A 24,413-nucleotide genomic window follows, 5' to 3' on the forward strand; every position below is an offset into this window, starting at 1 on the left:
TTAAGGACCCCTCTTTTCTTAACCAGAGAGCGCCACATAGTTGTTACCTGGTGGCCACTGAAGTTACCTGATTTGTGACTCTTGCCCTATTTTCAACCTAAATGGTGTGATTCCTTATGATTATCACCCTTGCTTAAGTATTACCATGACTTATGTTGTCTCTGTGGATCTGCTGCCGAAGTGTAAAACATTATTCCCATATCTAATTATCTAACTGCTAAACTTTAAATTTATACTCCTAATTGTTTATCAGAAATGTGTATCTAAATTAGCATGACCAAAACTAAATTCCCCCAAAAGAACTGCTCTTTTTCTTCTCAACTGGGAATATTTTCCCTATAACTCTACTCGACATTCTAACCAAAAACTTTTTGTTTTCTTCACCTTTCCTTTCTCCCTTCTCCTCTCTACTCCCAAGCAATTTCCCCTTCAGTCTTCTCTGTCTTAGAAAATCATCCACTCATTCATGTTTGCCGAAGCCAAAATTTTAGCAGTTATCTTTATCATTTAGGTTCCAGTCAGAAGACAGTTATTTGAACAGAGAGAATTTTTTAGAAAGAATTGTAAACTAGGTAAAAAGTAGCTAAATAGATAACTGAAAAAGTAAAAAGAAAACTAAGATGTCATGGAGTTAAAAATTGGAAGAAGCAACAACCACCTGTAGGGCTGGGAGAACAGGAGGAAAAGATTGGAACAAATAAGACTTAGAAACTTAATGAAGAGGGCTTGTGGAACTGAGCTCCCTGGTGCTGGAGTCTCTTGGTAGAGGCAGAGGTGGGGTACATCTGTGATAAAGCTGGTTCTCCAAAGGCTGAAAAAAGTGCCAACTGTATTTAGTTGCTCTTAAGGAAAGAAGTGCTGCTGCATGGATGAGAAGCCTTGCAGGGGTGACGGTCACAGGAACACAAGCAAGCCCACAGGAAGCAGTTAGGGAGGAAGCAGCCATGGTGTCTTCCATCCAGGGCCAGCAGGCAAAGCTGATGCGTAGTGTGCAGAGTCCTTGGTGCAGCATCCCAAAGCACAGTATAGAAGGGTGGGGTTACAGATGCCAAAAAAAAAAAAGGATGACACACCGTCCTTGATTTACCCTCCCTTTGCAGATCCAGTCCACCACTAGGTGTTGTCAGCTCTGCCTCTAGAATGAATCTCAAGTTTGTCTACTCTCTGTGCACCTACGTCTTACATACAGTTGAGCTCCCTTCTGGTCTACTGCAGCAGCTTCCTAAGTAGTCTTTGATTCCGGTCTTACCCTTTTTGTTCATTCTCCACAGAGCAACCAGTGATATTTTCTAAATACACATCAAATCATATTACTTCCCTACCTAAACTACCCAGTAGCTACTGTGTACTTAGAATAAAACCCAGCGTTCTTAACTGGGGCCCATAGGGTAATATGTGATCTGCCCCCATCTGTCTACCTGATTTCCTACTCTTCCTCTCTTCTTAAGCCCCAGCATACTGGGCTTATCATTATGAGCACTTACCACTCTCTAATGGCATATTTATTGGTTTACTCTTTGTATTGTCTTGTTTCTTTGCTTGAATTGTAGACACATTTGCATAGCATTTTTGTCTTGTTTATCACTTTATCTTCAGTGCCTAGGGAAATGCTTGGCACACAATTAAAAAGGTGTTCCACATTTATCTATTGATGAATGGGTAAATCCAGCACTGTCTCCCTCCTCCCTGCCACCTCCATATCCCAGTAGTCACTAGGACCTGTAGGTTCATATATGTCTCTTTACTCTTTTTGATTTATCCTTAATGTCATGTCTCATTTTATATTCTGTATTATTTGTTTTCTGGTCTGTTACTGCCATCTTTTAACTGGTTTTCCTTCAGTGTTTTGTCTATTCCAGTCTATATTTTGCACTGTCACCAAAAGATGATTTATGAAGCATAGGTCTTTAAAAATTACACGATGGGCTCGGTGCGGTGGCTCACGCCTGTAATCCCAGCACTTTGGGAGGCCGAGGCGGGCGGATCACCTGAGGTCAGGAATTCAAGACCAGCCTGGCCAACGTGGTGAAACCCCGTCTCTACTAAAAATATAAAAATTAGCCAGGTGTGGTGGTGTATGCCTGTAATCCCAGCTACTCGAAAGGCTAAGGCGGGAGAATGGCGTGAACCCGGGAGGTGGAGCTTGCAGTGAGCCAAGATCGTGTCACTGCACTCCAGCCTGGGTGACAGAGCGAGACTCCATCTCAAAAAAAAAAAAAAAAAAAAAAAAAAAAAAATTACATGATGATTCCTCATTTCCTGTAGGATAAAGTCTCAGCTTAGAATCAACTGGTTGAATTGTTCATAGCTTTTCTTAAACCTGCCTTGTACATAACAGTGTCAGTCAGGGTTCAGGCAGAGAAGCAGAGTCACGATGAATGTTATGGGATAACGGTTTTACTGTAGGAAGTAGATCTTGAACAATTATGGGAGGAACTGGGGAAGTGAAGGTCTGAAGAGGGGAGTTGGAGGATTAGAGAAAAGTAATGGATTGATACCTAAGCACTGGTGCAGGACGACGAGGCAGAGCTTGTAGGGAAATCTGCAGCTGGCATGTACAGTGGCAAAGGGGACCCCTAAAGGGAAGTTCGTGGAAAGGTCTCTGGTAAGCTACTTCCTGTGAGTAGCTACCGCCTCTGTGGGTCTGCTGTTGATTGGCAAGACCTGCAGTTGGGAGGAACAGCTGAATGAGGAATGGAAAAGAACTAGGATGACCTAGAACTGGCTTGAACACTTCTGCGTCTGTCCATCATCCTCTCTGCGTGTAAAGACCTTGAAGGAGTGATGTTAGCTGGTTCACTTCTGCCACCAAATCTTGCACAAGTCCCTCTTTTGGGTCAGCTCTAACTTGGAACAGAAAAGAGATTCTGGGACATGTAATTCACAGCTTAATGGATTGGACAGTAAATCCATCCACCACAAGACTCTGTGACTTAGCCCCAGTGAACTGCTTACTGTTATCTGAACATACTAATTTCATGTCAGTGTATTTGCAGTGTATATGCTGTTTCCTCTGCGTGATGTTCGTCTCTTCCTAGTGAACTTCTGCTCATTCTCTTAAGACACAACTCAAGTATTATCTCCTTGAAATCTTCACTTCCCAAGCAGCTGCTCTGTCCTCTGTGTTTTCATAGTAGTCCTCTAGTTAGCATGTAAGCAATTTCTACCACATTTTTTTCACTTTCCTCCAAATAGTTTAAGTACTTAAGGGAGATTAAGGACAATTTATCTAGTGATTTAGATGCTTATAACACGTTTGAGCCTAGAATGGTTTCCGAGAAATAGATTATATACAAAGCAGTGCCGCCCTTACCAAGCTTTTTTTGGTCTGATGACACTAGGTGGTAGCAGGGGTTTGTCTGATGGCCTGTTTTATCTTTTGTTAGTTGTAATAAATTAAAACACTGTGGCTATACCCACTGTCTCTTGAGTCCACCGTGACCAAGAGTAATGTCTGAAATAAACATAATAAAGCCTGCCCATCAAAGAAGCTAACACAGAACTGCAAATTTACTGCTATAGATGGCTGTGGAAACAAAATCATAGTAGTCATCGATTATCTGCATAATGTTAAAAGATATAATTTACTCTAACTCTTAAAGGATAGAAAAAGGGCCACTTTGTTTGTTTTTTCAGATTATAAGGCACTTGGTATCTTAAAGCGGCAGTTCCCTAACGCATCACTAATTGGGCTGACTGCAACTGCAACAAATCATGTTTTGACGGATGCTCAGAAAATTTTGTGCGTTGAAAAGTGTTTTACTTTTACAGCTTCTTTTAATAGGCCAAATCTATATTATGAGGTATGTAATTTTTATGTCAATTCCTTACTTTTGTGAAGAATTACGCAGAGGGGATCTGCCTTTTTATTATGTTTATTTACATGAGCAGCAGTTAAGTACTTACAAAAATTTTTAACATTAGGAGGTAATTATAAGTAGATTCTGTAATTAGGGCTTCATTCATGTATCTTTTGCTACATAAACCTTTGTTAGATTAAACGGAAGACACTTGCTAGGTGATACTTTTTATAAAATATATGAGTAAGTCATATATCTTTGTTAAATTTCTGTATGTTCTTTTTTGTATAAAGATGGGGAGAAAGGATGGAGTGATACTAAGGACCCTAATAACATCTCTGTTCAAATTAATTACTAAGTGATAGAAGTATTCATATGCCATTAAAGATTTGCCAATTCTATTTGAATTTTATTTGATAAACTTGAAAATCAAATAACCTAACAGCTGTCTTTTCTTTCTTTCTAAACCCTTTTAAGAATAGATTTAATATTTTTCTGAGTTTTCATTAAAGAGTTATTTATGTTACGGTTTGTTTTTATAAAAGTAGCATCGCAAAATAAAAAAGTCTGCATCCTTACAAGTTATTCATTGCTCATGTGCTTGCTCTTCTCTGGTAAATTAAAAAAATAAAGATCAAGAAGAGTCTGGGAGGAGGAACAGATGAGTCAGATGGGTTGAATCCTATGAGTAAGTGAAAGAGTAATAGAAAAAAAACACTATGGTCATGAAAGAACTGCGTCCTGAAAGTTGTAAGTAGACAGCCACTTGGATGGTACTCATTCATTTACTTTTTAATAAGTTAAGTTTTTTTTAGGTTCGGCAGAAGCCCTCAAACACTGAAGATTTTATTGAGGATATTGTAAAGCTCATTAATGGGAGATACAAAGGGCAATCAGGTAATGTAAAAACAAACCAACTTTGGAGACAGAGATAACTTTCAAAAAGTGACTTCATATCATATTGATAATTATACTGATAACTGAATAACACCAAAAAAAATTAATGTATAGCAGAAGATACTTGAAAATACGTGATAAAATTAATTCACTTGATCTTAGAAATTGGGTGTGACATTTGCTTATACCATAGATTATGAGTCGTCAAATTGCCTGATTTACTTTTGCTTATTTACACTTGCTTTAGAATAGACCTGATGACTTAATGTTAATTATCAACAGCACATATTTAGTATGTATCCACTGTGTACAAAATAGTGGATTAAGCAACTGATATTCTAAAGGGATAGAAAATATACTCCCTTATAGTAAAGGACACGTTAAAGCAATAAATAAATCCAGTAGTACATACTGAATAGATTAAGCACAGATCGAGTTGTGAGTATATATACATGGTTTTCTGGGTTTAATGACTAAGCAAATGTTACTGAAGCAAAGAATTTGTGTAAAAGTAGCATTTTAAACTGTTCTATAGATTTTCAGGAGGTAGTCCTGGGTAAAAGGAGTTCTAGGGTCAAATGAATTTGAGAAAGGTTGCAGGTATTTATTCTGCCTGGATGTTCACAGGGTGTATCAGCAAACTAGAAGCTCTGACCATCCCTGAAAATAAAGAGAGACACCCATTTAACTTTGTTGAATGCAATGTTCTCCAAATTAATTTGCATGCAAATTAATCTAAATTAACCCAAAATTAATCTGGAGAACACTGCATTCATAGCACATTTGTTAGCATCTTACAGACATCAGTTTGAGAAATACTGTTTAGTGGGAGATAAAGTTAAAGAGAGAAAAGAGATAACAGGAACAAAAACTGATGGCTCAGGCTCATTTCTGCTTTAAAGGAAGCTGGTGCTCAAATCTGGAATTATACCAAAATGTCAATATATGCACAAGGCCTTGAAATTTTTCATAATTCTTTTTTTCCTTCTGTGCATTGTATTAATCAATGTCCTGAATGTGTGTGTTGAAAACTATCTTCCAGGAATATGCCATATCTATCTAACAAATGCACATATTTTACTGCAGGAATCATATATTGTTTTTCTCAGAAAGACTCTGAACAAGTTACGGTTAGTTTGCAGAATCTGGGAATTCATGCAGGTGCTTACCATGCCAATTTGGAGCCAGAAGATAAGACCACAGTTCATAGAAAATGGTCAGCCAATGAAATTCAGGTTAGGTATATATCTTCCATAGAAGCCTAATTTACCTTTAAAATATTTAAACTTGATTTAATTAACTGATAAAATGTTAAAATATTTCAGGTAGTAGTGGCAACTGTTGCATTTGGTATGGGAATTGATAAGCCAGATGTGAGGTTTGTTATCCATCATTCAATGAGTAAATCCATGGAAAATTATTACCAAGAGAGTGGACGTGCAGGTATGTAGGACTCAAATCCAGAAGTAAATTTTTAGAAAGCTTTTCCCAAAAATACATTATAAATGTTTAATAAGTCTGTATATTTTATCTTTATTGGATAGTATTTTTAGAACAATGTATTTTTAGCAGTTTGACACTTACTTGCATATGGAGAAATTTTTACTTATGTTCTGTTATCTGAATTGTTTCTTTTTATGTGTGTTAAGATAATTTGATGTTCATCTTTGCCTCCTGAATTTTTAATGAGTGATTTCAAATCTATAACTTAACTGGATTATAGACACATTTTTTAACTTAGTAAAGCTGATTATTGATGTCTCTAGAGTTTTTTTTGAGGGTACCCATTACAAATTAACTTCCACATCTCTAAAATTTCTAGATGTAGTATAAAACATTGCCTGCTAATTTTACCATATGTCATTTTTACATATTTTGAATTTGTAAATGTAATTCTGCAGTCTTAAGGTTTCTTACACCACAGGTCGAGATGACATGAAAGCAGACTGTATTTTGTACTATGGCTTTGGAGATATATTCAGAATAAGTTCAATGGTGGTGATGGAAAATGTGGGACAGCAGAAGCTTTATGAGATGGTATCATACTGTCAAAACATAAGCAAGTAAGCCACATACCTTTTTATAACTTTTATCAATTAAAGCAAATAGGAAAGTATATGACATCGTTTTTAAGTTCTTACTAAATACATTGGTGTAACACCAAAGTGCAGATCCATAAAAGCAGATGTTGGAGGGTAGGAACCAGTACATCAACCTGTATGATCTGCCTTAATTCAAGAAAAGATGCCCTATCTTTGAGATAATCCTCCAAAACTACTTTTTTAATTGAAGGTTTTTGAGACACATTGATAGCAACTTGAAGGCTTTTTCCCTCTGGCACTGCTGTACAGTTACATGCTTTAATAATTTTGAAAAGGTCTATGGTTAAAATAGGCATTTTAAGAGTCAAGCTCAGTAACATGTGCCATCTTGCCAGCTCATGTGTCAATGAAATACCAAGTTTCTCCTGAAGAAGTAAGTTTAAATCTACTTAGGGTGGCTTTAGACTAGATAGCTTCCTGAAAGCTTTCTGTCATAGTTATCTTTGTGCTCTTATTGCCTATCACATAAGAAGTGCTCAGAAATGTCAAGGTGGTAAATAGCAGCCAGACAGTGATAGAAATGTTCTTTCTTTCCAATAGATACTACAATAATCTAGTTAAAAGAAATGAGAAAATGAAAATGTCTTCAAAAGGCCAGTAGATTCTCATGAAGCATATTTTAAGGTTTCGACTCAAATGTTGCTACTTTATTAAAATATAAGAAACTATTTTACTGTCAAGAATATTCTCCTAATAGTTGCAAAACATTGAATTTAAAAATGGAACTCAGACAATTTTTTAAACAGTGTTTATCAAGAATATGTGGGGGAAAAAGTCCTATGTTGGGGGCACAATGGCCCCCCAAAGATGTTCACGTCCTAATTCCTAACCTGTATGTTACCTCACATGGCAAAAGGAAAGTAGCATTGCACATGGAATTAAGACTGTTCATTAGCTGACCTTAAAATAGGGAGATTATTTTAGATTGTGTGATGTGAGAAGAACCTGACACTCTGATTTTGATCCAGTGAAACCCACAGTACACTTCTAAATCTAAACCACAGAAATGTAAGAATAAATTTGTGTTTAAAGCCACTAAGTTTATGGTAATATTATGGCAGTTATAGGAAGCTAATACAGTATATAACTGTGTAAGCTGAAATAGAGATTCTTAAAACTTTATTATATCCTTTAATAATTTGTGTCTTTAAATGTGTTTGCAGATGTCGTCGTGTGTTGATGGCTCAACATTTTGATGAAGTATGGAACTCAGAAGCATGTAACAAAATGTGCGATAACTGCTGTAAAGACAGTGGTGAGTTTGTTGTTTTGTAAACCTTTATAGGCTAATACAGTCATAATGCCTAGTGACAGAGATACGTTCTGAGAAATGCATCACTAGGTGATTTTGTCATTGTGCAAACATCAAAGTGTACTTACATAAACCTAGATGGTATAGTCTCCTAGGTTATATGGTATAGCCTATTGATCCTAGGCTACCAATCTGTACAGCGTGTTGCTGTACTGCATACTGCAGGCAGCTGTAACACATGGTTAAGTATTTGTGTATCTAAACATAGAGTAAGTACAGTAAAAATATGGTATTATAACCTGGGTGACAGTGAGACTCCGTCTCAAAAAAAAAAAATATGGTATTATAATCTCTTGGGACCACTAGCATGTACGTGGTCCATCACCGACCAAAATATTATGTGGCACAAAACTGTATATACAGCTGGGACATGAGAGAAGTATTAGACTTCCAAATGGATTTAAAAGATTAAAGTGTGAATCAGATTTTCCAGAATTAAAACTATCAACATGAAGTTTTGAAACAAAGGTGAATAAAAGGAAAAGTCTTATGTGTATGCACACATTTTATATTGCTATACTGAGGATGTGAAATTTTTAATAAATGAAGGAAAATATTTGAATTTTTCTGAATAGAAATGCTATTCTATAAGAAAAGGGTAACCATGTGATAACCTCTAATACTTTATAGTCACTAATTGAGAAGAAAATGTAGTGCAAAATAGAGATTATAGAGAATCACTTTTGATCCAGTTAATGGCTAGTCATAGGAGATTTACTTAAAATTCTTTTAAATGTAGATCAGCAGGATTTGTTTTCTGAGCATTGGTCACAACCCTGCTGATCAAAACAGGATCTGGTCAAAACAAGATATAGCAAAGAAACTGGCCCAAACCAGTTAGAACTAGAAAATACAATGTATTTGCATGATGTAAGACACTCCCACTAGCACCATGACAGTTTACAAATGCCATGACAATGCCCGAAAGTTACATGGTTCTAGGAACTCCCTAACCTTTTCTAGAAGATTCATGAATAATCTGCCCCTTATTCAGCATATAACTAAGGAGTGGCTATAAATATCACTAGTGAGCAATGTACAGTGCCACTCTGCCTTTGGGGTAGCCCTGCTCTGTCTATGGAGCCGCCATTTTCCTATACTCTATTGCTAATAAACTTACTTTGCTTTCACTTTACTCTGTTGGCTTGCTCTCAGATTGTTTATTGCATGAAACTGGGAACCCTCCTGGGCTGAGTCCCAATTTTCGGATTTGCCTGCAGCATTTTGGCACTGTATTTTAACTTTTTTTCATCCGTGTGTTGTATTTCAAGATCTGGACTAGCCAGTACCTCATGGTAAGACCTTACTGAGTTCTGATGCCTTGTTAGGTGGAAGCCACTGTATTTTTAACTTTGCAGACAGAGAAATTTATGAGTTTATTAGACCATCTTATAAAATAACAAGAGTGTTATATATAAATCAGAGTACTGGTCTCTTAATAATTGGGTTATCAGTTGAGGACATTCTTGTTGCTAAATCAGAGTTCACTCAGGAGCCTATACTAGAACAGACAGGGTCTCCTATAAAGCACACCTCTTAGTAACTTAGTAATCATGTCTGGCAGACACTTTCTGATTTCTAGAGTATATGGCAGGGCTTCTGATAACCAATTTTTTTTTATATATCACTGTAAACCCCACAATGCTTACAGAGACCATAACTTGGTCTAGTGACAGAGACTTGAGGAATAGCCTAGTCTTAATTCAGAATACATTTAAAAATCAATGTTTAGGGTGGCTCACATTGATAACCAGCTTTAAACCAGTTTAACTACTTAAGATAGCCTATCTTTGCCCTCATTTCTAAATCCTAATTACCTGCTACCATATTTGTTTTATTACAGCGTTTGAAAGAAAGAATATAACAGAGTACTGCAGAGATCTAGTCAAGATCCTGAAGCAGGCAGAGGAACTGAATGAAAAACTCACTCCACTGAAACTGATTGATTCTTGGATGGGAAAGGGTGCAGCAAAACTCAGAGTAGCAGGTGTTGTGGCTCCCACACTTCCTCGTGAAGACCTGGAGAAGATTATTGCACACTTTCTAATACAGCAGTATCTTAAGTATGTACAAACTCATTCATTATTCTTTCAGGTTGTCTTTATGGTTTTTTTTTTTAAAATTGCAACAGAATAAACGGTTTTGCAGTTATTTTATGTGAACTTTTAAATGCTATAGAAAGTAATTTACCTAAAACACTCAAACTTTAATCACTATAAAAAAAGTAACGAAAATATTTTCTTTAAAGACTTTATTTGCATTCTTGTAAATTTTATTATTTCAAGTCAATGTGTTAAAAATTACTGCGCATATAGTTATTTCTTTTATAAATTTGTTTTCTGATGCCTTCAAAAGCTTTCTTATTGTTGGCCTTTATTTTCTGCAGAGAAGACTACAGTTTTACAGCTTATGCTACCATTTCGTATTTGAAAATAGGACCTAAAGCTAATCTTCTGAACAATGAGGCACATGCTATTACTATGCAAGTGACAAAGTCCACGCAGAACTCCTTCAGGGTAAATGGCTATTAATTTTGTTTTATATATTTTAAAAAGTATATTAAAGCCTATGGGATGCTTTTCTGTCATATTCCCCTAGGTCCAGTTGAACATGAGGAAAGTCAGTTTTCTGATTAGATTTCTGGGTATGGAAGAGAGAAAATATAGTTTTCTGTAAAGATATAAGTGAAAGAATTTAGACTGGCCTTTTAACATAAACCAGGGGTTTCCAGTTTCTTGGAGTGGGAGGACTCCGTTTGAATATCTAATTTTGTTATGCACTCTGCTCTTATTTGGTTGTGATTACTAATAGTTGAGAAGTCTGTTTCTGCTGTTCCAGTGGTTAGAAACCACTGTTTTAAACCAAATACTATCAAGTCTGCAAAAGCATGTCAAGTGCCATTGTGTCTAAGGACATTTGAGGTCTTTAGAACTTCTCTCACAACGTAGCCCCTTTTATTCAAAATAGAGCTCATATTTGAATAGAAATTTGTAGATAAAAAACTAGACCCCTGTATACTTAAAAAGCCAACTGATACAGAAAGAATATTTTGAAATATTTAATCTCATGAGAAAACTGAATAGCTGGATTTTTACCAAGGTGCTTGCTTTGTTATTTTTTTTTTTGTAGGCTGAATCGTCTCAAACTTGTCATTCTGAACAAGGTGATAAAAAGATGGAGGAAAAAAATTCAGGCAACTTCCAGAAGAAGGCTGCAAACATGCTTCAGCAATCTGGTTCTAAGAATACAGGAGCTAAGAAAAGAAAAATCGATGATGCCTGACATGAATGTTACTAAATTTTCTAATTAAAGATGGTTTATGCATGTATATGCCATTATTTTTGTAGTTAGACAAGTTTTTAAAAGAATTTCATAGATATTTTATATGTATGGATCTATATTTTCAGAGCTTATCTCTGAAGATCTAAACTTTTGAGAATGTTTGAAAATTAGAGATCATGAATTATATAATTTTCCAGTATAAAACAAGGGAAAAATTTTTATGTAAAACCTTTTAAATGTAAAATATTTGAGAATAAGTTCATATAATCGTCTTAAGTTTTTTATGCCTTTATATACTTAGCTATATTTTTTCTTTTCACATAACTATCTTTTTGAAAGCAATATTATACTGACAAGGCTCACTGAGTGATACTTTAAGTTAAATATGTAGATCAGGGATGTCCAATCTTTTGGCTTCCCTGAGCCACATTGGAAGAAGAATTGTCTTGGGCCGCACATAAAATATGCTAACACTGATGATAGCTGATGAGCTTAAAAAAAAAAAATTGCAAGAAAAATCTCATGTTTTAAGAAAGTTTACAAAAAATGTAAAATATTTGAGAGTAAGTTCATATAATTGTCTTAAGTTTTTTATGCCTTTATATACTTAGCTGTATTTTTTCTTTTGACATAACCATCTTTTTGAAAGCAATATTACACTGACAGAAGTTCACTGAGTGATACTTTAAGTTAAATATGTAGATCAGGGATGTCCAATCTTTTGGCTTCCCTGAGCCACATTGGAAGAAGAATTGTCTTGGGCCGCACATAAAATATGCTAACACTGACGATAGCTGATGAGCTTAAAAAAAAAAAAATTGCAAGAAAAATCTCATGTTTTAAGAAAGTTTACAGATTTGTGTTGGGCTGCACTCAAAGCTGTTCTGGGCTGCATTAGACCCGTGGGCTACAGTTGGACAAGCTTGTAGATGATTTCAGGTTATAAAACCAGAAGTACAATTCAACAAAAAAGGAGTAAGTCATCAATATAAATATTAGCAAACGAGATATTGCTACATCTCTATTTAAAGTAAAATACAACCGATTTTAAAGTTCCTGAAACCATAGCCATATTTTGACGTTTCACAAAGAATGGTTCTAGTCTACTAGAGTACATTTGGCTAAGTAGATAACTTACCTAAATTTGCTCCAAAGCTAAATCACAAGTAAACATATTTATGTTTAAAACACAGAAATAAATAACTTAAGATTTTTATCTAAGCGGTCAGTGTTGTATTGGAAAGATATATCTATAAATAAACTTTGAACTGATTTCAAACTTAGAATTTATGTTTTTATATTTTTCCACTAATATCATTATCACTTCTGTAATTTTCAGTGTGGTCATCATTAACTCAATACAGTCATTCATTTTATTGACTTGTGATTTTTCTGGTGTCATTTGGAACTTTATATGATTCCTGAAGAAATTCCATTTTTAGTCAAAATAATCTTCTATATCAATATTTGGATCTAGCAGATCTTCTCCATATGATGAAAGATTCATTTGGTTTAAGATTAGGTTTTCAAATGTTTCTTCTAAATCAGTTTCACCAATTAAGACAGCTCCCATCATTCGTCCATTTTGCATGACGACTTTGATGTATTCTTGTCCTTTGGTACATCTCAGCATTAATTCATGATCTGAACCTAAGCCCTGTGCATTGTATTTTCCCAGCAGTACAACCTATATTTAGAGATAAAAAGGTTATTGTCATGAGTATCAAAAAGAAAATGTAATGGGTAGTTATTTTGTGTCAAGTTTGAATAGCCGCAGAAAACTTATGCCACAAAATTTCATAACTAAAAATGTTATTGGGGAGAGTCCCAAAGAAAATGTTTCAACAGCATGCGTTAATTCTACAGATGACACTACCACACACTCTACACTGACATTAAAAAATTCTGGTGAATATAGTCAAATGTTAATGTTTAATATTTTAACACTAAAAATATCTAGTGAATATAGGTAGGTGATTCTACCAATCTATATGAACATTAAAACTATACAGTAAATATATAAATATGTAGGATGTGGATACATTAAACCATGTGGAGTCGTGGTTTAAAGATTTGGCAAGGAACTGAATTAGAGCTTTCATGGAAAAGTTTCTTAATTTCCCTGAGGCTTTTGAATATGTTTCTCCTTCTCTGTAAATTAGGGAAAAAAAAAAACCCAAAACAACCTTTGTCAGAGTAATGTGAAGAGGACTGAATAAGATAATAGATACAGGAAAGCTCTTGGTTTATTTTTGAGTACAATAGCAGTTAGTTCCCCTCACAAAGAAAGGATGAATCACAAGTAAAAGTTAAAAATGCACCAACAAGTAACAGATCTAGAGAGAAATTTTTTTCCCTCTTAACTAAAATAGAATAGTGGTAAGGTGGATAATTATCAGATGATTAGGGATTAAGACTAGCAATAATACCAGGTATTGGTTTGTAAGAAATGAAAAATGTCATTTTTTTGTAGATGACTAAAACTATGTACGTTTTTATTCAAGCAAGAAAATCACATGATTTATCATAGTCATAAGACTAACAAGCAGAGAAGGCATTAATATGCTTAACTATCTTACCTTATAGTTAAAAAATTTTGTCACATGAGCAAACAGTTCAAAGCTGAAATCCATGTCAATAGAGTCTCCTGAACTCGCTGCAGCCATGCACTTTGCTGCATACCATCCCATCTGTCTAGCCTGGGTCCACAGCCTCATCTGAAATGATGAAAAAATGTTACACAATGTCATTTTTCATGATCATTATCTGAAAAATGTTAACCTTGTAAATTCACTTAAAGGAGTTCAATGTTTGACAGTCTTTCTGTCATCTTTGCCACAGAAGCAGTCACCAATGGATAACTAATCAGACTGATTTTTGGTATTTGTTAATTCTATCTAAATTACTGCCTCTAAAATTAAAAGATGATACCAATCACACCTGTTTTAGTAGCATTTCTATTAAATATTATGACTATATTAAGCTATACCAGGTGAGAAAAATGTTTTAATTAACCAGTCCCTTCTTCAAAAATTTGTCATCACCATTAACAGAGATGTCAAATTATCACTGAAGAATTTGTTCTCTTTTCCAGCAACCTTCATTTTTATGCACTAGTTAAGGTCTGCTGTGCTGTTAACCTCAGTGGTTAGACAGACTCTTGGTGCCTCACCAAGACAACATAAATATCTCAGCAACTGATTCTGGGAAGTCATTTAAATTGTTTTGTATGACCGTATTAATTCATCTATTGTATTTTTATTTTATTTCTATGAAGTTTTGAGACTCCCTGGTATAAAAGAACACGGCCTTTGACAAAATTCAACAACCCTTCATGCTAAAAACTCTCAATAAGGTATTGATGGGACGTATCTCAAAATAATAAGATCTATGACAAACCCACAGCCAATATCATACTGAATGGACAAAAACTGGAAGCATTCCCTTTGAAAACTGGCATAAGACAGGGATGCCCTCTCTCACCACTCCTATTCAACATAGTGTTGGAAGTTCTGGCCAGGGCAATCAGGCAGGAGAAGGGAATAAAGGGCATTCAATTAGGAAAAGAGGAAGTCAAATTGTCCCTGTTTGCAGATGACATGATTGTATATCTAGAAAACCCCATCATCTCAGCCCAAAATCTTAAGCTGATAAGCAACTTCAGCAAAGTCTCAGGATACAAAATCAATGTGCAAAAATCACAAGCATTCTTATACACCAATAACAGACAAACAGAGCCAAATCATGAGTGAATTCCCATTCACAATTGCTTCAAAGAGAATAAAATACCTAGGAATCCAACTTACAAGGGATGTGAAGGACCTCTTCAAGGAGAACTACAAACCACTGCTCAAGGAAATAAAAGAGGATACAAACAAATGGAAGAACATTCCATGCTCACGGGTAGGAAGAATCAATATCGTGAAAATGGCCATACTGCCCAAGGTAATTTATAGATTCAATGCCATCCCCATCAAGCTACCAATGACTTTCTTCACAGAATTGGAAAAAACTACTTTAAAGTTCATATGGAACCAAAAAAGAGCCCGCATCGCCAAGTCAATCCTAAGCCAAAAGAACAAAGCTGGAGGCATCACGCTACCTGACTTCAAACTGTACTACAAGGCTACAGTAACCAAGACAGCATGGTACTGGTACCAAAACAGAGATATAGACCAATCGAGCAGAACAGAACCCTCAGAAATAATGCCTCATATCTACAACTATCTGATCTTTCACAAACCTGACAAAAAGAAGAAATGGGGAAGGGATTCCCTATTTAATAAATGGTGCTGGGAAAACTGGCTAGCCATATGTAGAAAGCTGAAACGGGATCCCTTCCTTACACCTTATACAAAAATTAATTCAAGATGGATTAAAGACTTACATGTTAGACCTAAAACCATAAAAACCCTAGAAGAAAACCTAGGCAATACCATTCAGGACATAGGCATGGGCAAGGACTTCATGTCTAAAACACCAAAAGCAATGGCAACAAAAGCCAAAATTAACAAATGGGATCTAATTACACTAAAGAGCTTCTGCACAGTAAAAGAAACCACCATCAGAGTGAACAGGCAACCTACAAAATGGGAGAAAATTTTTGCAACCTACTCATCTGACAAATGGCTAATATCCAGAATCTACAATGAACTCAAACAAATTTACAAGAAAAAAACAACCCCATCAAAAAGTTGGCGAAGGATATGAACAGACACTTCTCAAAAGAAGATATTTATGCAGCCAAAAGACAAATGAAAAAATGCTCATCATCACTGGCCATCAGAGAAATGCAAATCAAAACCACAGTGAGATACCATCTCACACCAGTTAGAATGGTGATCATTAAAAAGTCAGGAAACAACAGGTGCTGGAGAGGATGTGGAGAAATAGGAACACTTTTACACTGTTGGTGGGACTGTAAACTAGTTCAACCATTGTGGAAGTCGGTGTGGCGATTCCTCAGGGATCTAGAACTAGAAATACCATTTGACTCAGCCATCCCAGTACTGCGTATATACCCAAAGGATTATAAATCATGCTGCTATAAAGACACATGCACACGTATGTTTATAGTGGCACTATTCACAATAGCAAAGACTTGGAACCAACCCAAATGTCCAACAATGATAGACTGGATTAAGAAAATGTGGCACATATACACCATGGAATACTATGCAGCCATAAAAAATGATGAGTTCATGTCCTTTGTAGGGACATGGATGAAGCTGGAAACCATTATTCCCAGCAAACTATTGCAAGGACAAAACACCAAAAACCACATGTTCTCACTCATAGGTGGGAATTGAACAATGAGAACACATGGACACAGGAAGGGGAACATCACACACCGGGGACTCTTGTGGGGTGGGGGTGCAGCACACCAACATGGCACATGTATACATATGTAACAAACCTGCACGTTGTGTACGTGTATCCTAAAACTTAAATATAATTAAAAAAAAAAACAAAACACTGACCTTGGGAGTCACAGTGGATTTTAATATCAACAGATCTACATATATATTTAACTTTTCTGAGCCTCGGTTCATTTACCTGAAACGTAAACATAACACTACCTACTCTGTAACTATTGAGAGGTTAGCGTATAATAAGCACTTGGTTTCCTTCTACCTCCCTGTATGTGCATATGTACTTAATGCTGTCTTTTGTTTGCAGAAATAATATCATAATCATAGACATGAGTTTTAAGCATTTCTAGCAGAAGTGATAGATTTTTTTTTTCAATCTCCTCTGTAAACAAGGTATTATAGATTTGATGAAGTGAAAGGCAGTTTATGGCTGGGGGTCAGAATAAACTGAGCACAGTAACAACTAGAGAACAGCTAATACAAGTGGCCGGAAAATTTGCATCTTGAACTGCATAAATTAGTATCCTTATTGCTTGTGTAAGCCAAGAAATGGGGCCTATAAGGTGCACTCAAAACAAGGCCATCTGTTTATTTTCGGATTTTTCCCCCTTTCAGATTATAACACATTAAGATATAATTTACCCTAGAGAATTAAAAATGTTAAAAAAAAAACCCATAAACTCCAACTCTAAGAATTTGTGATAGTCTTGCCACAGAAATGACATAGAATGAGGCAGGTTAGAAACAAAAAGGCTGGAACCATTCTTACTGATGTCTCTACTGTCTGTAAGAACACAAAATGATGGTGCTGCCTCTTGAAATACTTTTAGCTCTTCTCCTACTTCACACTGCATAATCTGAATGAATAATGTCCCTAACTGTGGAGCTGGTCTTTAACAAAGATAAATGTTGCCTGGTTCCTTTATCTCAAACATCCACCTAGGTCTCTACCCCTCTGCACACCTCTGGTCACTGTCTTTATCTTCCTCTAGTATTTTTGTTCCACCGTTAGGAGGAGGTAGGTAAAGCTGTGAGGGTAGGAAAAAGTCTAGATCCAGTTGGGACTTGTTAAGCCTCAGGAAAGGTGTTTACTACAGGAATTTTTTTTTTTTTTTTTGAGACGGAGTTTTGCTCTTGTTGCCCAGGCTGGGGTGCAGTGGTGCGATCTCAGCTCACTGCAACCTCTGCCTCCCAGGTTCAAGGGATTCTTGTGCCTCAGCCTCCTGAATAGCTGGGATTACAGACGCACACCATCATGCTCAGCTAATTTTTTGTATTTTTAGTAAAGATGGGGTTTCATCATGTTGTTCAGGCTGGTCTCAAACTCCTGACTTCAGATGATACACCTGCCTCACCCTCCCAAAGTGCTGGGATTACAGGCGTGAGCCACTGCGCCCAGAACATTTTTTAGTAATAATTACCACAGGGACAGAATAGGATCATCCAGGAATAGAATGCTTTTCTATATAATTTACAATCTTAGTAGTTTTTTTAATCTAAAGTTGTGCTGTCCAACATCGTAGCCACATATAGCTATTTAAAGTTAATGAAAAGTAAGTAAAAATAAAATTCAGTTCCTCAGTCACATTAACCACATTTCAAGTGCTCATGTGACATACTGCTGGCTACCTGACTAGATGGTGAGGAATTAAACATTTCCATCATCATAGAAAGTTCTCCTGGACAGTGCTGATAAGCAGGTAAGAATAAAAAACAGTAATAGCCCATAATTTCTTTTAAATTAAAAGATGTCCCAGTCTACCATCATAATGATAACTTACCAAACAGGGAAATATTCTAGTATTTTTTTAAATATATATAACAACTCTGTGCTAGCTTCCTACTTAAGCAGAAAAGTTGGAAAACCAGAAGTTGGATTTGTTGGTAACAACCGCTTTATTTTCAGACAGAATCTCTGATAAAAACATATGATCATATATGCTAGCTTACCTGCTGCCAGACTGGGCTCAGCTGCCAGGATGTAGTACAGATGTCACCGGCAGCATAGATATCAGGAAGGGATGTGTGCATATGATCATCCACTTTCAGGCCACCATCTTCTCCTAGATCAAACTAAACAACGTTCCTCATAAGCGTTAAGTGTTAAGAAAAATGAAACGACTTTTTCCATTTTAAAGTAAAAGAACAAATTAAATTGTTACACTTTGCATGCTCATCTTTAATGAGAAAATGAAAAATATCAGCAAAGTTTAGACACCTGAGCTGAATTTCCATGGATCAAATTCCAGCTAAGACTGATCCATAAAACTGTCAGAATTTCAACATGAAAAGTATCCAATAACCATGTGACTACCTTATCCATAACTACAAGAATATTCTTTTTTTTTTTGTAAGCTTCAAGTGCTGAAAAGCAAAAAATACAAGATGGTTTCTCTAAAAGAATCATTTTTGAGAAGTCACGGGAGGTGTCAGTCTCTTACCAACATTTAGATAAATAAATTGTACATTATAAGCCATTACTGATGACGCTTATGCCAGGATATAACTATGTAAGGATCTTAAGCAGTAAAAAATACTGTAAATCAAGACAATGTTTTAACCAAACTGTTTACAACCATGTTAAGTTACAGTTGTACACTAAAATAATAATTATTCATGTTTGAGAATTAGAGATCTTCACAAAAATACTTCAAATATATTCACAGCTGGACAAAAAAATTTCACCTTACACTGTTACCATGGAGAAAAGGTTCTACATTTGGTGTAACTCCTGTAGCACTGACAATGAAATCGCAGCCATATATCTTTTCATTGGTCAATTCCACATAGACAGGCCACATCTCTTTAAGAAAAAAAAACAAAAAAACAGACCTTATTTGCAAATGGAACCATCACCACAGCAGTGTATGTGACTACAATGACTAGAAACAAAGAAAGAAAAAGAAAGGCAAGAGATAACTTTGTAACACACTCCTTAGCAATTATTATGAGGCATATTTGCTAAAGCAATTTTAATGCAATTAGCATCATCTCCTTTGGGTATAATTTTAAAACCATGGCATTTTAAATGTTTTTCCTTCAAATTTGGACACATAAATTTTGACAAAGTACATTTAAATTATTTCTAAATTATTTCTCTAAAAATCTTTTGTAATACTTTACACTCAAGTGTTTAGTTCAACTAGGTGTCTTCCCTCACTACTCATATTCAAATTCCCCTTTCCTATGGAAAAATTCAAAGAATTCAGAACAGTAGAATATTTCATATGCTAGTTAACTGAGTGTATTTCTTCAAATCATGGCAATTCTCAGAGGAGTTGTGGAACTGGAGTTAGGAGAGCTGCATCTTAGTCCCAAAAATATACATTTTCAATCTGATTTGGGTGAAATCATGTCACCTTTAAGAGCTCTAGGTTTTTGTTTTATTTTGATTTATAATATATTCTGATTGTTGGTCAAAACACTCAGCTCTATGTAAGATGTAATGCCCTATACGATTTAATTTACTAGAAAATAACAGATAGTGAAATGAAGTGAGTTAATGTTATTAAATTATGGTTTTATTTTTACTTTTCATGTTTAAATTTTATATGGAAATACAAAGTTATTTTTAATAGAACACAGCAGGATTAAATTGTTTTCCTTTTAATTAAGTGGTTATATATATTTTTTCTTATTTCATTACTTGCCTGTATCAGCTGTAACTGACTTATGGTCTCCTGGAAAAGTGAAGGACTTTTTCTTCAAAATTCTAAACTCATCCTGAAGGTAGATTTTCTTTACTTCACACATAGTTTCAAGGTGAATCTTATGAGAAAACTAAAATTAAGAAAATACTGGTTAGCATAATACTTGCAGAAAGAATAACCCGGGTTACTAATGATGAAGAAAAAACGTATACTTGTAGAAACGTATAGAAAACATAATTCTTATAATATAAATGAAACCACATTGGGTGCCCTAAAATAAGTCTCTCTATGCACATGAAAGGAGTGAACAAAAATTCATTCAGTAACTTAAGAGATCTGGTAGCTGCATTAGCAGATAGCATCGAGGGAATGCTTTTTAGCCTAGGCCTCATTGATAATTACAAATGCATTTTTAAAAAATTACAGTAGTTGTTGGGCACAGTGGCTCATGCCTGTAATCCCAGCACTCTGGGAGGCCGAGGCGCAGGTGGATCACCTGAGGTCAGGAGTTCAAGACCAGCCTGGCCTATATGGTGAAACCCTGTCTCTACCAAAATTAAAAAATTAGCCGGGCCTGGTGGTGTGCGCCTGTAGTCCCAGCTACTCGGGAGGCTGAGGCAGGAGACTCGCTTGAACCCGGGAGGCAGAGGTTGCAGCGAGCCAAGATCATACCACAGTACTCCAGCTTGGGTGACAGAGCGAGACTCTGTGTCAAAAATAAATAAATAAATAAATAAATAAATTTAAAAATGACAATAGTTATGGACTATAAAATTTTTTTCAGGTCAGTTCTGACTTATTGTCGTATCCCTGAACATTAATAAAGTCCCACGTAGGTAGTAAATACTCAATAAATGCTTATTGAATTAAACTGTTGAAGTTCTCAGGTTAAAAATATAATTAATATTAGGATCTGAAGGTGCAAAAAGAAGGGACTTTGTATAATTTCCATCACAAAAATTAGATACACCGTGCAGCCAGCTCCCCTCCTACCTAACGAAAGCCAAAAACCAATGCTCTAAAGAAATCACAAAAAGTAACGAAGGACTGCATGCATGCTTCTTACAGCATTTAGATTTCACAGCCCTTTAACAACTATTAAAAAATCAAAATATCTAACAAAATGAGGAAAAGCAAATCATCTCCTTATCCAATTAGGATATTAAGTGTGTATTTCTAATCCATCTAATAACTTTTGTAAGTTTACTGCATGCATCTGAAGTGACCTTTGAGAAAAGATTAATTTAAAATAGGACAGGAGTATTCACTGTAGTCTGGGTATAGAAAGCTCTATCCCTGATCTGAGGATATAGGAAAAAACAAACTCAGTTTCTCCTACTATAGTCTCACAACACAGAATACTTCTGCGACCAAATGTGTGTGGGGTGTTTTCTACACACTAAGCAAGCAATTAATTCTGCACAGGACACCATCTGGCTGTCCTCTAATTCAATTCAGTTCTGATGTTATTATCTACCTGGAGATAGCATCAGGTCCCACATGTTGAGGGATCAATCTCACAAGACTGTCTTCCACTTCCAATACCAATTGCAAGCCCCGGGTGTTTTACCAGTTGGCCTGACTAACCAACCATAAATCGAGGGGCTCCCATGCGCCCCTTTCTTAGGTTCAATTAATTTATTAGAATATCTCACAGAATTTGGGGAAACACTTTACTTACATTTACTGGTTTATTATCAAGGATGTCACGAAGAAACAGACGAAGAAATACATAGGGCAAAGCATATAAGAAGGGGCATGAAGCTTCTATGCCCTCTCCAGATAGACCACCCTCTAGCAACTTCCACATGTTCAGCTATCCAGAAGCTCTCCAAACCCAGTCCTTTTGGGTTTTCATGGAAACTGTGTTATGTAGGTGACTGATTAAATCACTGGCTGCTAGTGATTGGCTTAACCTTCAACCTCTTTCCCTTCCTGTAGGTTGGAAAGTCTAAACTCTAATCATGCCTTGGTCTTTCCTGTGACCAGTCCCCATTCTGAAGCCACCTAGGGGCTAACCAGTCAACTCGTTAGCATACAAAAGGACACATCACTTTGGAGATGCCAAAAATTTTAGGAGTTGTGTGCCAGAAAACTGCAGACACAACATTTTATTGTGCTTCACTACTGTTTTGCAGATAGTGTGTTTTTTACAAATTGAAGGTTTGTGACAACCCCACATCAAGCAAGTCTTATCAGTGCCATTTTTCCAATAGCATGTGCTCACTTTGTGTCTCTGTCACATTTTGGTAATTCTTGCAATATTTCAGTTTTCATCATTATTAGATCTTTTACGGTGATCTGTGATTAGTAATCTTTGATGTACTACTGTAATTGTCTTGGGGTGTCATGAACCACACCCATCTAACACAGTGAACTTAATCGATAAATGTTCTGTGTTCTGACTGCTCCATCAACCAGCTGTTGTCCTACGTCTCTCCCTCTCCTTGGGCCTCCTTATTCCCGGAGACACAAGAATATTGAAACCAGGGCAATCAGTTACTCTGTAGTGGCCTCTAAGTGTTCAAGTGAAAGTAAGGATCACACATCTCTCACTTTAAATCAAAAGGTAGCAATGATTATTAGGGTTATTGAGGAAGGCACGTTTGGAAAGCCAGGCCTCTTGCCCTGAACAGATGGCCAAATTGTGAATGCAAAGGAAACATTCTTGAAGTAAATCTAAAGTGGTATTCCAATGAACACATGAATGATGAGAAAGCGAAACAGTCTTCTTGCTGACATGGAGAAAGTTTTAGTGGTGTGGAGAGAAGATCAAATCAGCCACAACATTCCCTTAGGCAAAAGCCTAACCCAGAGTTAGCCCCTAACTGTTTTCAATTCTGTAAAGGCTGAGAGAAGTGAGGAAGCTGCAGAAGAAAAGGCTGAAGCTAGTAGAGGTTGGTTCATGATGTTTAAGGAAAGAAGCCATCTCTACAACAAAAAAATACAATTGATAACTGATGAATGTGGCTACACTAAACAGTAGATTTTCAGTGTACATGAAACAGCCTTCCAGTGGAAAAAGATGCTATCTAGGACCTTCACAACTATAGAGGAGAAGTCAATGCCTGGCTTCAAAGGACAGGCAGACTCTCTTGTTAGGGGATAATGTAACTGGTGACTTGAAGTTGAAGCCAATGCCTATTTACCACTGTGAAAGTTCTAGGGCCCTTAAGAACTATACTACATCTACCCTGCCTGTCCTCTGTAAATGGAACAACAAAGCCTGGATGAGAGCATGATATGGTTTGGGCCTGGTTCTCCACCCAAATCTCATATCAAATTGTAATCCCCAATGTTGGAGGTACGGCCTGGTGGGAGGTGACTGGATCATGGGGACAGTTTCTAATAGTTTAGCACCATCCTTAGTGCTGTTTTCATGATAGAGTTCTCATGAGATCTGGTTGTTTAAAGGTGTGTGGCACCAGCCCCCTTCTCTCTCTTCCTCTTGCTCTGGCCATGTAAGAAGTGCATAATTCCCCTTCCCCCGTGATTGAAAGTTTCCTGAGGCCTCCCCAGTCATGCTTCCTGTACAGCCCGTGGGACCATGAGCCAATTAAACTTCTTTTCTTTATAAATATTACCTACTCTCAGGTATTTCTTTATATACTGTGAGAATGGAGTAATACACAGCACATCTGTTTACATAGTTTACTGAATATTTGAAGCCCACCGTTGAGACCTACTGCTCAGAAAAAAAAAAAAAAGATTCCTTTCAAAATACTACACTCATTGACAAGGCATTTGGTCACCCAAGAACTCAGACAGAGATGCACAAGGAGATGAATGTTGTTTTCATGCCTGCTAATACAATATCCATTCTGCAGCCCGTGGATCCAGGAGTAATTCTTACTTTCAAGTCTTATTAAAGAAATGCATTTCATAAGGCTATAGCTGCCACAGATAGTGATGCATCTGATGGATCTGGGAAAAGTACATTGAAAACCTTCTGGAAAGAATTCACCATTCTAGATGTTATTAAGAACATTCATGATTCA

The 24,413-nt window shown here is 36.3% G+C and overlaps 2 protein-coding genes across 4 annotated transcripts in view; one reads left to right on the forward strand and one right to left on the reverse strand.

The window, feature by feature from the left end:
- Positions 1 to 12,672, forward strand: part of RECQL (RecQ like helicase) — a 32,659-nt gene extending 19,987 nt beyond the window's left edge. Inside the window, exons 8-16 of the mRNA XM_034936188.3 lie at positions 3,637 to 3,803; positions 4,616 to 4,697; positions 5,784 to 5,932; positions 6,023 to 6,140; positions 6,622 to 6,760; positions 7,963 to 8,054; positions 9,955 to 10,174; positions 10,498 to 10,627; positions 11,241 to 12,672. Coding sequence (XP_034792079.1) covers positions 3,637 to 3,803; positions 4,616 to 4,697; positions 5,784 to 5,932; positions 6,023 to 6,140; positions 6,622 to 6,760; positions 7,963 to 8,054; positions 9,955 to 10,174; positions 10,498 to 10,627; positions 11,241 to 11,393 — 1,250 coding nt within the window. The 3' untranslated portion in view covers positions 11,394 to 12,672. The remainder of the gene's footprint in view (positions 1 to 3,636; positions 3,804 to 4,615; positions 4,698 to 5,783; positions 5,933 to 6,022; positions 6,141 to 6,621; positions 6,761 to 7,962; positions 8,055 to 9,954; positions 10,175 to 10,497; positions 10,628 to 11,240) is intronic.
- The window catches only part of PYROXD1 (pyridine nucleotide-disulphide oxidoreductase domain 1), a 33,877-nt gene continuing 19,811 nt past the window's right edge, over positions 10,348 to 24,413 (reverse strand). For all 3 annotated transcript variants that reach the window (XM_003828896.5, XM_055095866.2, XM_063593538.1), the window contains 5 exons: positions 20,416 to 20,545; positions 19,456 to 19,568; positions 18,716 to 18,838; positions 13,973 to 14,110; positions 10,348 to 13,080 (listed from right to left, as the gene is read on the reverse strand). In XM_003828896.5, coding sequence (XP_003828944.1) covers positions 12,832 to 13,080; positions 13,973 to 14,110; positions 18,716 to 18,838; positions 19,456 to 19,568; positions 20,416 to 20,545 — 753 coding nt within the window. In that variant the 3' untranslated portion in view covers positions 10,348 to 12,831. The remainder of the gene's footprint in view (positions 13,081 to 13,972; positions 14,111 to 18,715; positions 18,839 to 19,455; positions 19,569 to 20,415; positions 20,546 to 24,413) is intronic.

This window comes from Pan paniscus, chromosome 10, assembly GCF_029289425.2.
Source record: "Pan paniscus chromosome 10, NHGRI_mPanPan1-v2.0_pri, whole genome shotgun sequence".
Taxonomy (NCBI): Eukaryota; Metazoa; Chordata; class Mammalia; order Primates; family Hominidae; genus Pan; species Pan paniscus.